This window comes from Bombus pascuorum, chromosome 9, assembly GCF_905332965.1.
Source record: "Bombus pascuorum chromosome 9, iyBomPasc1.1, whole genome shotgun sequence".
NCBI lineage: Eukaryota > Metazoa > Arthropoda > Insecta > Hymenoptera > Apidae > Bombus > Bombus pascuorum.
In genome coordinates, this window is record NC_083496.1 from 8,249,886 (window position 1) to 8,265,734 (window position 15,849).

General features: G+C 39.2%; 1 protein-coding gene across 7 annotated transcripts in view; it reads left to right on the forward strand.

Moving 5' to 3' along the window:
* LOC132910405 (nucleolysin TIAR) overlaps window positions 1-15,849 on the forward strand; it is a 591,493-nt gene that overhangs the window by 338,096 nt on the left and 237,548 nt on the right. The window contains exon 1 of one of the 7 annotated variants that reach the window (XM_060966083.1): window positions 4,027-5,487. The exons of the other annotated variants lie outside the window; for them this stretch is intronic. Within the exon in view, the coding sequence (XP_060822066.1) occupies window positions 5,331-5,487 (157 nt within the window). The 5' untranslated portion in view covers window positions 4,027-5,330. Of the gene's footprint in view, window positions 1-4,026; window positions 5,488-15,849 lie in introns of those variants that run through there. 7 annotated transcript variants of the gene reach the window in all.

Here is a 15,849-nt window from a genome sequence, read left to right on the forward strand (position 1 = left end):
TCTACATGAAATACATTTCAAAAATAAATATAAATATGTATTGATTGGTGAAAGAAAAACGTTCTTTTGGAATACACAAAATAATGGATATCTTGTAAAAATAAAATTTTTGTCATTTAAATACTGAAATAAGCAATCCATTTCCAAATATGGCAATTTTATTCTATAAATCACAATATAAAATACGATAAAATGAAAAATAAAATTATTCATATATAGCATAAACGATTTACATATTTTAATTACAGAAAGGAATAAAAATACGAGTATTGATTTAAACATAATGGGCAACGTTGAACAACTATAAAGCAAAAAATGAAATGTCGAGGGAATAAGTGAATTTCTCTTAACGAAAATGAAAAGTATAAAAATTTTTTATAAGGGTATCTTCTGGAACTTATTTCATTTATTTCATGCACACATACTTTCGTTTAGACATGCATACCATTGCTTTAAATAAACGCGGAAGAATCCGACGTAGCTTCTTGGCATACGATTGTAAGTAAAACCATTTGCTTCGAGAGTAGGGAACTCCCTTTGAAAGTAAATTTATTCTGGTAACAGTACCTTCGGTCGAAAATTCCTGAAGAATATTGAAGATTCAACGATAAGATACTTTCCACACAAAGGCAAACAGCTACAAACACTGCGAACGCGTATACTCCTTACGGGCAGATTGTTCGAGGATTCAGCAGCAGATTTCGCTACAGATCTGCGAAATCATGCCATAGCGTTTATACTTAAGCTTGCGCCACGGTTCACCTTCGGCGGTTGTATTACATACGTGGTAAACTTTTTAGATTGTATGTTATATAATTTACAAGACTCTCGGTCCATAATTACTTTCGAGAAAAATATCCTTAAATGCATTTTCGTTCTAGAAAAAGAACTCGGAGAATTATGAAAATCCTGAACGTTAAAGAATAATTCAGAAATTCATTACAATTCAAATTTACAATTTCTGCCTATTGAAACTAAGATGACTGATTACAAAAGATCCTATTGAAATTAAAAATAAAAAATGAAATTAAATTTCCTTCTTTCATTAAATTCAAATAATACTATACACCTACGCTGTATTTGCTTGTACATACTTTTTCTAAGAGTTTGTTTTAAATTATTGTACCAAACGAAAGATTAGAATGAAACGAAGAGAAAATTACTTTCCTTAAAAACTCATGCTTCTCATCTATCACTTCTCTTTTGAGTTTCACCTGCATTTGTTATAAACACAATCTTTGCTAATACTTATATATGTATTGCTAATGTCTACAATTCTTGTTTCATATTTGTTTTTAAAAAAACATAATGGATATGGTATTGGCAAATGCTACGTTTCTATAAATACCGGAATCTTTTATTGAAAAATCAAATAAATTACCAGTAGCTCGTTTTCTTTTATCAAGGGGCTTCGCAAACCACTTCAAAGCAGTAGTCGATAACTATACTTCCAGACATGGAAATAGGGCTGTCAATCGCCGAAAGTTCAAACATCTGTAGACTCCAAGAGAAGTGAATATTTCCAGGATATAATGTGAAGTGTTTGCATAGCAGATGGCACTAAGCGAACACGCTTCCTGTTGCGAAGTCACTGTTGCGAATTCTCAACTAATTGGCGATCAGTCAAATGCAACTGATCGGTTGATATCGCAAACCTTGAACGAGATTAACGCTCAAGGTAGACTTAAATTAAAGATGCGAAGTAGTAGTATGTTTAGTTTATTTATTTGCATTCTTTAGTATGCGCAAAGAGAATCAGTAGCAAGTTAAGATGCAGAATAATGTTATGTTTAATTAGTTTAGTTGTAGTGTTGAGTAACAGGAGGAATATGACGCTTTAATGAAGACTTGTAAAACTGTCTCCAGAAGCTTCGTCAGGTCCTTATATATTAACTCTCCGTCTCCAGATTTTCCTTCTTACCTGGTTTTATGGAATGGGAATCTATTGTTCCAAACCTTGCAATTGTGTACTCTCTTGGGTACGTATCCTCAGGTGTTGCTGATGATGCCAGATGTTTACTTTTGACCTGACCCATCGGACACTTAAATTCTTTATTAGCTTCTGAATGAGGTCCGCATCGTAAAGTTTACAATTTGGGAAGTAAGAACTTTTCCAAAAAAGACAAATACGCTGTCCAAGTCATAAACGAACGGTCACTTCGAATTCCGACAGTTACAATGCGTCTCGTAGGTCGAACATTTTTGTTCGTATACAAACGCACCGAACACCAGTCAAACTTAACAGCTCCCGTTTGTATAAATATTAAGGATGTAGCATTTATTAAAACAGACAAATAACACTCAAACGTTAAAAGTGTCTGTCGATATCACCTTTCGATCGCTTGCAACTTTTCAACTATTTTTCTTAACATCATTTACTTATTACACCAACTGATTTCCTTTTCGATTTGACGTAAAAGAATTAATGCACTAAGTACAAGTAATTTCTACTCGCATAAATATGTGTGATATATTCAATAACGTATTACGAGTTTAACTGAAGAAGAAAACTGTTCTTGGTATTGAATCAATACTAGAAAGCAAACAGGGAAATCGATAAAGTACTATATACGGTACTTACATTATATTTATCGTCCAAATTGAAAATTTACACGCAATCTTGACCGTTTCGAAAGAATCAAAATAAGAGGCACGTATGATAATCGACAGAAAAATTTAGATTAAATTTAATATTCGTATGGAAGAAAATAGTGCTTTATGTAAGCACCTCTAATATGTTTCGAAATGTACCTTATCAAACATTTTCGGTAATTGAAAAACTTGATTGAAGTCAGTAAACAGAGTATTATTAAATAATGAATTTTATACTATTGACGTTATCTAATATAAGATCAAGTTGACGTATAACAATGTAAAACACTCATAAGATAAATTTACTGAGGTTATAATTTATTGGCTGTACCAATAACAAATGTAAGTTACTGATACATTAATTAGCGATGTATTAGAATAATAACAATTTTCGTGATAACCAATTTGCATAAAACGCTTTTGCGATTAACGAATGGCATTCACTGATACAATGTGATTCGAGTAACATGATTACCATCCAAGCTTACGTTCCATTTGTTGTTTTTGTTTAAATCGCATGTAATCAAGTAAAATATAGAAAATAAAGATTATTACACAGTTGATCGCATCCGGCTTTACAACAAAATTTCAATACAAAATCTAATTAGCGATATAATTCTTCCATATCTGCTCTAGCTCTATTTATCGATATAATATCATATATAATAATCGTATCGATATATAAATATCATAGATACCTCGTGTTCTATTAATTTATTCATTTGTTATATACGAAGAATAACCTAGTTCATTTCTTAGTTGCATTGCTAAAAACTTTAGCTAATTAAGGTTTGCTTCGCTTGAAGTAAATTGCCTTAAGTTCAATGCAATTGGTACGAATTACTGGCAGATAAACGTACATTTAAAAAGGCAAAATACAACGGAAGAGAAAAACTACGACACGATGAAAAAAACAATTTCTCCTCTACCATTCCGTCCTCAAGAGCTTTAATAGCCTAAACATTAATTCAATGGATTCTATCTAATTTATCTATGCGAGTTCTATTTATCTAATCGATTCTAATTACGTGTGTTAAAAAATCGCAAACAACGATGCTTCTATTACGATCTTCCTCGCTAAAATCTAGAAATACATCACTACTACGAATCCAGGAAAAAATTCAAGCGCTCGTAACAATAACGTTTCATATACGATATTCGTTAAAAAAGAGGGGAAACAAGAAATGGGAAGTAAACGAGCGGAAGACAAGTAGAGGGGGAAAAAAAAGGAAGAAGCGTGAATAATTCGAAAGGACGAGAGCAGTGGTGCATGGACGCATCGAGCAACCCTTTCAGGTTGGCGGCGAGCGAGCGACTGCTGGCTCGCGTCTTAACTCGTGCGATTCCGCGGACGCTCGGGAACGCCGGCGCCTCTGGGCGTCGCGACGGCGGGCGTCCAGGGCTGGCAGGCTGGCAGGCAGGCAAAGGCAGGCGTCCCTTCGCGCTCTCCCCGCCAGACGAGTTCCGACTCTACGCTCGGCCGGACGTGACGTAACGCGAGCAGCGTGGAGAGCGTAGAGAACGTCGTCGCCGTCGTTCTAGTCGTCGTCGACGTAGCCGTCGTCGTTACCGTTCCTGTCAACCCTCTCTCTCTCTTTCTCCCTCTTACACACGCACATAGATACACACACACATAGTCTCTCTTCCCCTGCGACACAAACACTTCTCTCGTGCACGCCGAGACACCGAGCCGTTCGGAACTCGTTGACGTTTCCTCGTCGCAGATCAGTCGAGTGTCAACGACAACAGTCGGCACGACGCGCGTCGGCCTTCCTATCACGGTGTAGACGCGCCACGCACGCAGCACCGCGTGCGTTTTCACGCACGCCACTGCGTAACAACGGTGCGTCCACGCTCCAGCTGTAAAATAGACACGAACTGACGGAGTAATTTATCGCGAGCGGGGTCAAGTGCAAGTGAGACGAATATTCCATACGAACGAGTGAAAAGAAAACTTTGTGGTGTGAGAAAAGATCGAGAAACGGAAGCAGTTTCGGTGGTGGTTCGATTCGGAGCATCAGAAGCGGACCGAGATCACGTGTGATTACTTGGAAAACGACACGCTCGTTACGTTACGGTGGATCGAGAGATTTGTACTGGAAATTGCGATACAAATCGCGGGAACGTTATAGAGAGAGAGGGGGAAATTTTCGTGATTATTTGGAGATTAAACTCGTGACGGTATCGCCGATAGAGAGAAAAAGGTTAAACGCCGAGAAAGTTTCGAGGGAAGCAAACTCGAGAAAATCGAACAAGATCTTAAACGAAGCAGATGTCAAGAGATATCGGTAGGTCGAAGTGGGGTTGTGCGGCGATGTAAAGTAATGTCGCGAGGGAAAAGAGTTACCGCGATCTTGGCGACGTCGCGATAAATAGATCGCAGACGGTAGTATGCAGTGACTTCTTGATCTCGTGGAAACGACGTACAACTTCCGACAGTCAGTTTAAAATATTACTGATCGAGTAATGCCACGTTCACGGCACATTAACGTCAGCGATTGATCCCCGGTAGCTGCGATCGCTGTCACTTGTACGATCTACGCGCGCATCCTGTACGTATTCAATCACACGACTTGTCTTACCTGTCTTACCTATCCAACGGTATTGTTTTCCCGATCGAACGATATAACATCGTGGAAAATTCGCTGGGTGCCGCGGACTAGCAATCCTTCCTGGATCACGTGACAAATCGCTGAGAAGACAATAGTTCGCCACGGCGAAACCGGAATCTAGCGAAGATGCTGACCATGTCGACCTTGATGATGCCCACTACGATGACCACCATGACGAATCCTGGACCTATACCGGCACACAGCATGCCGCAGAAGATAGAACCGCCTAAGCTGACCGCAGCAGCTACGCTCACCCACACGACAACAGCCGGTAACAAATCAGGTACCGCTTTATACTACAGATTTATGGCTTTGCACTATCACTCGAGCGCGGCTCTAAGATAAATTTAACCGGTACATTGTGCCGCCGAGTATGCTCCGTTGCTCCTGTCAATCCGTGAACGATATACGTCGCTAAAGTTACACTCTCGCCGTTAGGACGGTCGCGCGAGGTCGGTATCCTTGTTCGGTTTGCGCTCTTTTAAACCGCTTAATGCCCATCCATCAAATTATTGTATTCGAGAGAAGGGAGCCGCGAGCCAGTTAATGTTTCGACACGGTTATCAAGCCGATAACGTCGAACCTCCGCGTTTCATTCGTTTTTTCGTCTAAACAGCATTCCATTCTCTCAATCGCCTATTTGGAACGAAAAAGTCGACGAAAGGAAAAAGTATGTAGGCACCGTCGCGCGTTAACCGGCTATGAATGTCGACAAATTTTTCTCTTCCTATGATACTAGTTCGATGTTTAATGTATTTACATCCTCATCGACGTGTAAACATAATAACCGAATTAATTTTGCGGTTTATACAGCTCCTCCGACGTCGTGTTCGCGATACGACGACAATTTCTGTGGACACATTGCCACGAGGCAAAAACCTACTAAATAAGCTCAGCGTTCTCTAATCGTCTTTATTTATCTCGATTTGCTGTCTCCTCTCCCCTGCTGGTTCCGGCGTACTTCGAGGTATTGCACGAAACCAACAGTTTCAGAAATTTTTATCCCTTTTTATTTCATACATACCATTTTGATACTTTTGCCGCGAAACTACTGCAATTCTGTGTTCCAATTCCGACATCCATAAAAGAAGTGCTAACTTCTTGTAGGATATGCGAGGGGCTAAGGGGGCGGGAAGTTGGGGAGAGAGAGAGAGAGAGTAGCAAGGCCGGCTGATCTGGATGTGACCCGCATAGAAATTGGAATATACGTCTCGGCTTTCTAAGATGCTCGTGAAAGTAATAACGTTGATCGCCAGGAATTAATTGCTCCCATTACGGATGTCGACTTTTCTCGATTAGCGTTCGTGACCGGCCGTTCTCGCGCGACTTCGTCCCCGACCAAGAGATCTACCAACGGCCGAGAGCAATTATCTGCCGGTAATTACCGGCTAATAAACATTTACCGTGAGCCCCGACGAAACGTTATAGCTCAATTAAAAATTTATAACTCGGCCGCCGGCTTGACAAAGCCGCGGGAAAAAAGGTTGGCTGTTGGCCAGGACTTTGTAGTCGCGACTCCAACGAAATTCCTGCCAGAATCTTTCTTCGTTTCAACGAAAATCCTTTACATCGTGCTTTAACGTTGCGTATCGCCTCGTCGAAACCGTACAGCGTTCCATCATCCGTAAGTGCTCTCCATTGCATGCAGAATCGCGTGTACCTTCTAATACGCACCGTCTCGTTGTTTCCACGATTCCGTTTGCATAGCTTCCATGAGGAAACGTTGAACGGTACGTCGTGGAAAAATAATTTCACCAGGAATAGATATCTCTGTTTCGTCATGCACAGGTAAACCGAATCCGTTGAGTGGTTGTATCTAGACAAGGAGAACTCTTAACTGTGCGTACTTAGCACGTACCGGTTTGTATGTGGATTACAATGAAAACCGTTGTTACGACCATGTATCCGCTGTATACACCGTTGTTCAGTTTCGGAACGTCATCAGCGTACTCTTGTCGGTACGTTCAAAAGTTCTACACAGTACTCTAGGACGGTAGAATTCAAAGAGTGCTTGAACCTTTCTCTCGTGTCTCGACTACTATACGCCTTGTTCGTAGGGTTTCTTTTTCGACCGGTATTTACTGTCGCACAGCCGCTCCAATTTTCTCGTTGTTGTTGTAAGTCGAGTACGGCAATTTCATCCATGCGATCGCGACGAGGCTCTGATTACAAATTGCGCTCGCATTGATTTTGCATCGTGAAATTTAGCTCGTTCCTCGTGTTCCTATGGTTATTCGAAGTTGCTCGTTAAACCACACGATGCTGTTACGTAGTTTCTTTTCTACCCTCTTTCGTTATTAAAAGTAACGAAAGAAGACGGCAACTGACATTATTACGGGAAGTGATTTTTACGGGTTATCGACGCTGCGAAATAGAGGTTCGTTCAAACGGAGAGATAGTTGCATTATATGGATCGTCGATAATGCCACACGAATGAACTATTTTGATCGAAATCACGCGTCTCAGCATTCACGGCCATTTGCCGAGCAACGTCAGAAATTTCTATGACGATATCGAAATCTAACTTTCTAAATCATATTTGATTACGTAATTTCAAAGTTGGAATACGCAAAGTTATGTCCGTGTCAATTCCCAGCTATTGATTATCGCCGTTATCTTTTATCTAGGACGCATGATAATCGTTAAAGTCGTGTTCCGTAACTAAGAATAGCCTGTATATTGTTACAACGAAGAAAACGATCGCTTACTCGCGATGATATACAATAAAAGTTTCGAGAAGATACTGAGAAAAATCGGAGACTTTATCGTGAAACGATATATTTAGACCTGGATTTGCAGTAAGAGGATATTCCCTGGCTTTCTGTAAATTTACTTTTCTATAAACGCGAGTTTGTTTACGTTTTCCAACAAAGACGTTAAACGATCGTTGGGACTCTGTAATCTTCTAAGATCTGCTTCGGTTATATTCCATACTTTATTGAAAAAAAGCTAGAAAGAAGATACACATATGGGATTCAAATTCCTGTACTCTAACTTTCCTATCGATTGACTGGAAGATTGAAAGAAAATTGCAGAACATTTTAACGACAGTTTTCATATTATTATTTATGATTGTATTCAAATGCACTAACAGTAAGTATTGTGTATTATATACTGCTTTATACATGTCTACAGACATACGTCTACATACTTATTCATACAGTACGTCTAAGAAATTATTGATATTTCTACTTGATATCGTTATTTCCATCGAATTTGCCACTAAAGTAGTCAAACATCTCTTGGAAATGATTCTTGGCAAAAATAGTTTTATGTTAATCGAGCGAAGCAAGCTCTTGAAATATTTTTTTAACATAACGTAATCATATACTAATTTACAACGTCAGAACCATGTGTTTTAAACGAAATGCGATTAAAATATCCAAACGTGTAATTAATCGAAAACCGCACAGATATGTACCATACGTACAGTGTATGATGAATAATACAAGATCGGTTTTGTTGATCTTCCGACCTTTGTATCGTTTCATGGCTAATTATAACACTTGCTGCGTTATTAATGCTGAAAACATAAAAGATAAAGTCGACCACATCCCGTTACCATTTACCGTATAAATAAACGACATCGTCGTATCTCGATGATAGACTCGCCGAATCTGTTAGCGTCGAGAAACTTGAACGTTTATCCGAGTCAAAAACGGGGGAAAAAAAGAAAGAAAGAAATAGAGAGAAAAAGGAATAAATCGGCGTAATGCATGGCGCGACAGCATTCAAAGGCGTGTTTATCCACGTATGTGTAATCCAGAGCGCGGAATACGTAGAGCTGCCAATAGGGCAATCCCTAGCCGCGCACACTTAGCACGTACTAACTGTAGTTACCGTTACATCGCAAGTGTACGTGTCGTGGGAGCGTAACAAGGGCGCAAGTCCCGGCATCGTGCCACTTCGCCACGTATACTACCTGCGTGGCATGCACGTTAGCTACGTAGGTAAGTGGATGCATGGAATTTATCGAAGACCACCAGACGTCACGGCATTTGGCCCCGTATCGGACTCCAACGTGAATCAATCCTGTTAATTACTTAAGGATTAGATGCTGCTGGTCATCTCGTCGTCGGGATCCATCAAAACGCGAGCCTGCCGTTCTTCTTCTTTATCGAACCATCCATTCCTTGTTCCCCTGCCCTCCATTTCTTTTCCTCAGCTCGTTCACGTTCGCACGCTTCCAGCACTTATCTTGGGGACGCACGCAACGTGCCGGATACATCGACCGCTCTGGGAGTAGGGAATTTTTGCTTTCACGAAGGTGTTAAGGTTCCACGTTTCGCGACCAAACGACTCGTTTGGGATAACGAAGACATCCCAGTGGCACGAAACTGCGCTACGCTGACGAGATGGAATGCTCAATTATTTACAACTGGTGAGAGAGCGTCGGGTGGGAGGAAGAGCGTCGCGAGGGAAGCAACGTGCTCTGATAAGAAAATTAATTCTGTTTACCGATGTTTTATAGGAATAAGCAGCGAAAGTGTAAAGGATTCGTCGCGAAATTATTCCCTTTAGATAGGTCGGAAATTTCGTTAGCGTCCACTCAAGAAGCTTCAAGTGGAATTTGTTGTAGAAGAGGGGGAACTTTCTGTGGTGTACAATTCTTTTTATTATTTAACACAGTTTCTTGCAAGAATACGACGATATGCTAGAAAGGTCTTATTTTCTGTGTATTAAGATATATATAGTTTTATATTAATCGAGCGAAGCAAGCTCTTGAAATATTTTTTTGAATATAACGCAATCTTATACTAATTTACAACGTCAGAACCATGTGTTTTAAACAAAATGCGATTAAAATATCCAAACGTGTAATTAATCGAAAACCGCACAGATATGTACCATATGTACAGTATATATATATATATATATATATATATATATATATATATATATATGTTTAAATGTAATAACATATCGATACATATATTAAGTATCACGGGAGTGTATAAAAATGTTTTTTCATAGCATCGCATTCATTTTTCAAATTTGTTCTCGATGATCGCAAATGCAGATATAGCATTTACATTTAGTCGAACTGATGTAGATATTTTATCAGAGAGCAGGCGTCTGTAAACATGTTCAGCTGTTTACATATTGGTAAGAGCGAAAAGGCAGCCATTAGCATTACACGAAATTCGTCCAAACGCAAGCGAAGAACGTCGTAATTCAGAAATTGAGTTGGACGAAAGGTTGTCAGCATTTACCAGTGTTTCGACTGTGCTCACTTCAAAACGTGTATACTGAAAAGGTTGAAATAGTGAAAGCACCGGCCTTGTCCAATTACACAATTGCTACCCGGAAATTTGCGTTACGGTAGAATGGAACTGTGAAACATTTGGTTCGCGTGAAACGCAAGTGGTATATTGTAAAGAAAGATGTTCGTTTCATAGAAGATAATTGAATTCGAAACACGTAACACCTTCTGACCGAAACCACGAGCAGGATTAAATCGAAAAATATCACGATTAGCAAGGAATACCGTAATTTACCAAGTATTACTACTCTCGAAAGAACTATTTGAAATTATTGATCCCATAAACTCTGGAAATTTATGAACGAGCCGCATTAACGATTCCAGCTAAAGTATCACTATCTATGGCTCTTAAACTCTGCAACGAGATTAACGAGCAACAAAGTTCGGACCAATCGTTCGAAGAACAGAGAGAAACTCGAGAAATTCCAGTTTCCCTTGGCCTCGCCTCGATCTATCAACGCGTATACGATAGAACGAATGCATTTGGTATCGCGTTGGCGGCGGCCGCGTTGGAGAACCATGAGATAAAAAAAGAAGAAACATTGGCTGCGAAAGGTGAGAATGAACGAAAGAGGCAGCAATTTTCCAAGATAGAACAGAAGTCGACAATGGGTACGCCGATGGGAAAGAGGCCGACGACGAAAGCGGAGGCGATGGATGGCTTTAGCTTCGGTTTCCTGACGAGGTTACCGAAGTTTCGTCCGCAGATTCAATTTTAGTTGGCGCGCCAGGCCGCGCCACCACCATCCGCGCCGTTGAATGCTACATAGGTACCTTGCAGGGGTGGTAACCAGCCAGTCTTTCTATATTCACCCTTCCATCCCAGCTTTGCCACCCAACCGTCGCCGGCCTCTTGCCAACGGGCTGCTTCGAGGCCACTTTATTCAGTTCCGCTTAAGTTTTCGCGTTTTCCGCGCCTTCCACCTGATTGCGGCTTGTTTCGACCTCTCGCTGGTAGTCTCGGTTTCAACACGGATTTATCGACACGACTCTTCATTCTGACCGAGCTCGTTCGTTACCGCTGCTCACGGATGCGTTTGAATTTGATTATTAATTAATTACACCGTCGGCCGATATAAAGTAACGTTCAATATTGAGCGTTGATCACAGCCACTGCAGTCGCTGTTATGTCGTAACAACTGTTGGCATTGTTAATTCTATAGATAATTGCTATTATTAATTGGTAGAAATTGCGATGGTGCTGATTCGTATCGAGCCCTCGAACAGGCGTTATTTTCGTTTCCGCGCAAAATATCGTACTTTCGAATTAATTGAACGTTCCGCGCTTTTTTTTTTTTTTCGTTTATAGCGCGACTTCGCTTTTACGTGTTTTGTTCGAACTTCGATGACCTATTTTAAATAATTTCCGGAATGTTTTTATTAATGCAAAAGCGACGGAAGTTTTATGTTTTGATCGATCTTCTTTTGTACTTTTCAATATTTCCTGTGCGAGGATTAATTCAATGGTTTATAGTATTCTGACATAAAGGGATATGACTTCAGAATTTTGTCATAACCGTATATATTATCGAATATATTATATCCTTTTATTATCAGAAATATCAAAGAGCATTATATTTTTCCCTGGAAATACAAACTCTCCTATCAGAGAAATATAATTATACTTAAGGTTTAACAAGTATGAAGCGTAACGAATTTAATATTTAAATACCGTTACAAATATTTCATCATATTCAATTTTTGTTTCGAAAGTGACGTAATTGAAAATATTTGTATTTCAGAAAATGCATTTTTGATCGTGTTAAATATCTATGATGATTATATCTAAATAATTGAATTACCTATTATATATTGCAACGCAAGTATATATATATATTTAAGGCATGTGTCGCGACATAAATTATACCAATACTAGATAATCGTTGAAAGCATTGATCAGAAAACCAGAAAAAAGTGACCTTACACGTTATCACGATAATATCTAAAAATATCGTGACTGCCTACTACTCAACTCTATAGTCACAGGTGATTGTCAATATCCGCATACCACGAAGGAAAATCTTTAGCACGACGTGTATAGCGCACAAGGTAACAGAAACAAACTCAGAATGATTCGATTTTTTTAAGCAAAACAAAGAACGTTTTTATATCTAATAACGAGAGAGAGAAAGAATATTTATTTTTCAAAGTATAAAGGAATAGAAAATAGAATACGAAATATTGTTAATGAATATAATTATAATGTACAACACTGATTATAATAGCTCATTATAACACAGAAGTAAGAAACATTCTCCTATTTTTCAAATAATATTCTGTAATATATAATAAGTATAACTACAAAGTTAATAAAAACGTTTATATAAACTCCGATTTATCCCTCGTTTTGTTTTTTACCCAGTTTTGTGTTGTGATGCAACAAATCATATTATTACTTCCATTCGTATTCCTATGTTTACGAATTGTTCATCATATTTTACTGTTACAATTTAGCTACAATTTCACTATCTCGTATACGCCACCAAATTTATACTGAATGTACGGTTAAAAAACGTTTTAGAAAATAACACACGCAGATTGCAGTGCAGTTAATGCATGACAACATTCGATCCTCACAATTGAACCGACTAACTAGACACATTCATTGATCGTAGTTAACCGATTTTTAGTTAAAAATGTTGAAGCAAAAATTATTTTATCTGGTCTACTAGCATTTCAAATTTTCATGCTCCAAAAATGTATACTTATAAAATTGTTCAAATTAACTCTTTTTTACAATATTAGTCAAAAAAATAATGGCAAATTTCAGTGACATTTTTAGTTAACATATGTGATACTGATAGAAGTTTTAAATCAATCTGCGTGCTTATATTTAATCTTCTGATTTACATTTCATTTCACGTTACGAAGAGAACCTTTCCCCTTTAGGAGAAGAAAACTAAATTACGTCGAATGCGAGACAGGGTTGCAAATGGGATTTATAAAAATTTAAATGAGAAAAACTGTGCAACGAAGTTTCAAAAGTCGTTATTTTTCTGGAAACATGATGTTATTTTACATACATACAAATAGGGTACATTTCACACTTAGGTATGTTTGCAATGGCCCTTAAGCGGCTAAGGGATTAGCCCGCTTATCACAACGTTGTCGACACGAACACACAGCAATTCGTTGAATGCACCTTGTGTACGTTTCTGTATTATTCTGTATTATTTAAAGGGAGAATGTTATTTTACTTGACGCAACTATTCTGATTTAAAAAAATAAAATATATTTCATTATCTTCGAAAACAAAAATCAAATCCTACTTCCATCGAGTATTGTACAAAATCAAAAATACTTCGTTCCATAGAGTTGACACATGTGCTACAGTGTCAACTATTGGAAATTAATTGCTTATGTAAATATTAGGAATTCATCAGGATCTTCCGGCACAATTGAACATAATTGTTAGCGAAACTTTACAAGTCACAATCACGTAAAACGATTGACAAGTACTTAGGATACAAAACGTTTCCACGTAAGCTTTCATACGCACGGTAAACAAGAAAGAAAGCATCGAACAAACATTTGAAAATGTTTGCTCGTATAAAATTCTGTTATAACAATAGCAAACAAACGCATGTAAATATGAGCGAGTTTCGCAACGAAAAAAAAAAACATGCCCAGCTAAAGTAAACAATATATGACATCGGAACGGAACGAGATTCGGCAAACCAACGAGATTCGGACGAATCGCAACAAATTTGTCGGAACTGGTGGATCGCAGTGAAAAAGTAAAACTGATTTGCAGCTAATTAACGATATAGCGGTGTTTCCGGTAGCGTCGCAAACGAATTGTAATCTCGCTGCAAAATTGATTATCCGACCAGTTCCATAGAGACGACCGAGCGTATCGTACAGGTAGAGTAGTCACTTCGGGAACAACATTTACCGAGCGGCGTAACGACTGATCCGTCTATTCCCAGTGGCAACGAAAACTCGTAAAACGGTACTTGGAAATTCGCTGCGCCAAGTTAAACTTGATGGAGACGAAGGGGTATAGAGCTAGTGGTGCTAGTGTTGTAGCTAGTGTTGTAGCTAGTGGTACTGCCGGTGTTGTTGCCTGGCCAATCGTGCAGGTTCTACGCTATAGCCGCGAAACACCCAGAGGACCGAATGACTGTCGAGAGGAGTCCGGTTAGTCGCGTTACCAGGCGAAAACCGGAACCGCTACCTGTCGTGACCGGAGAAGTGGCCCGAGAGAGGAAGGAAAACCCCATACCGGCAACGAAATGATATTGTTTTGGCTGAAAATGAGACCTCGGTCGATGCTTAGATAGCATTTCCCTAGTAAAAACCGGACGTACAAGTATCAAACGGTCACGTACACTCGTCCCCCGTTGCTCTTCGAATATATCGGCGTGTTACATGGCCACACATTTACAGAGAAATAGAAGAAGAGACGGAGAGAAGATAGCGATGGACGACGGGAGGAGGATTCGAGATATCGTCGCGGGGACAAAGATATTCAGTGGCGGACAGAAATATTCGACGATACCTAAGAATACTGGTTCAGTGGCAGGATATAGAGACGGGTGCACCGGTGACGCCAAGATACATCCAAGGAACGAAACATCGCGGAAGTGGACGACGCACCGAATCGAGATCCTACTCGAATATCGCTCCTATCCTTTTCTATCCGCTTTTGCGGGACGAGGTCTGGTGGATTACACGTGGAAAACCGCATGGATTTGCGTGCAGTTGGCCGGCTGCCTCGACTGCCGGAGCAAAATCTGACCCCCTTTCGGCGACGGATAAATCTAAAATTTGGCATGAGAAGACTCAGCCATGAAAGACGGTCCGTGAGAAAAAGTCTCACCGTTAGACTTGATCGACAACAGACGTGGATTGCTTTTCAGCGAAAAAATGTCTGGTGAGCGTGCGAACGAATACTTTATTTCTTTCTTCTCTTTGATTCAAAATAATGGAACCTTCTTGACCATTGTATACTTCTAAGGAAACGATGAATTGCGTGTTCAACGCGAACCATTTCAATCCTATATTCTAATTTACCAAATGAGTAATCACAAAACGATTCTCGAAATTCTGAAAAGTGTTCAGCTTGCAAACTAAAATCTGCTAGCAGACTGGAATTCCTTGGTAAGAGGAATAGAAGATAAGAGTTTTGTCATAAAACATCAAGTACTTAGGGTATACACGTATAAACAAAAAGTAGTTATTTATTATTTAATGTATTATAAACGTATACCACTTAATAGAAATTCTAAAACTTCAAGCTTTGGTATTGTTTAAAGCTAAAAATGCATTAACGTAGTAATCAGATTCTTAATGGTGAGGTCACACAAGGGTTTCTCTTCTGTTTAACTCCATGAATGGATTGAGTGAGGTGAAAAACGTTGAATAGGAAAAGGCAGATAT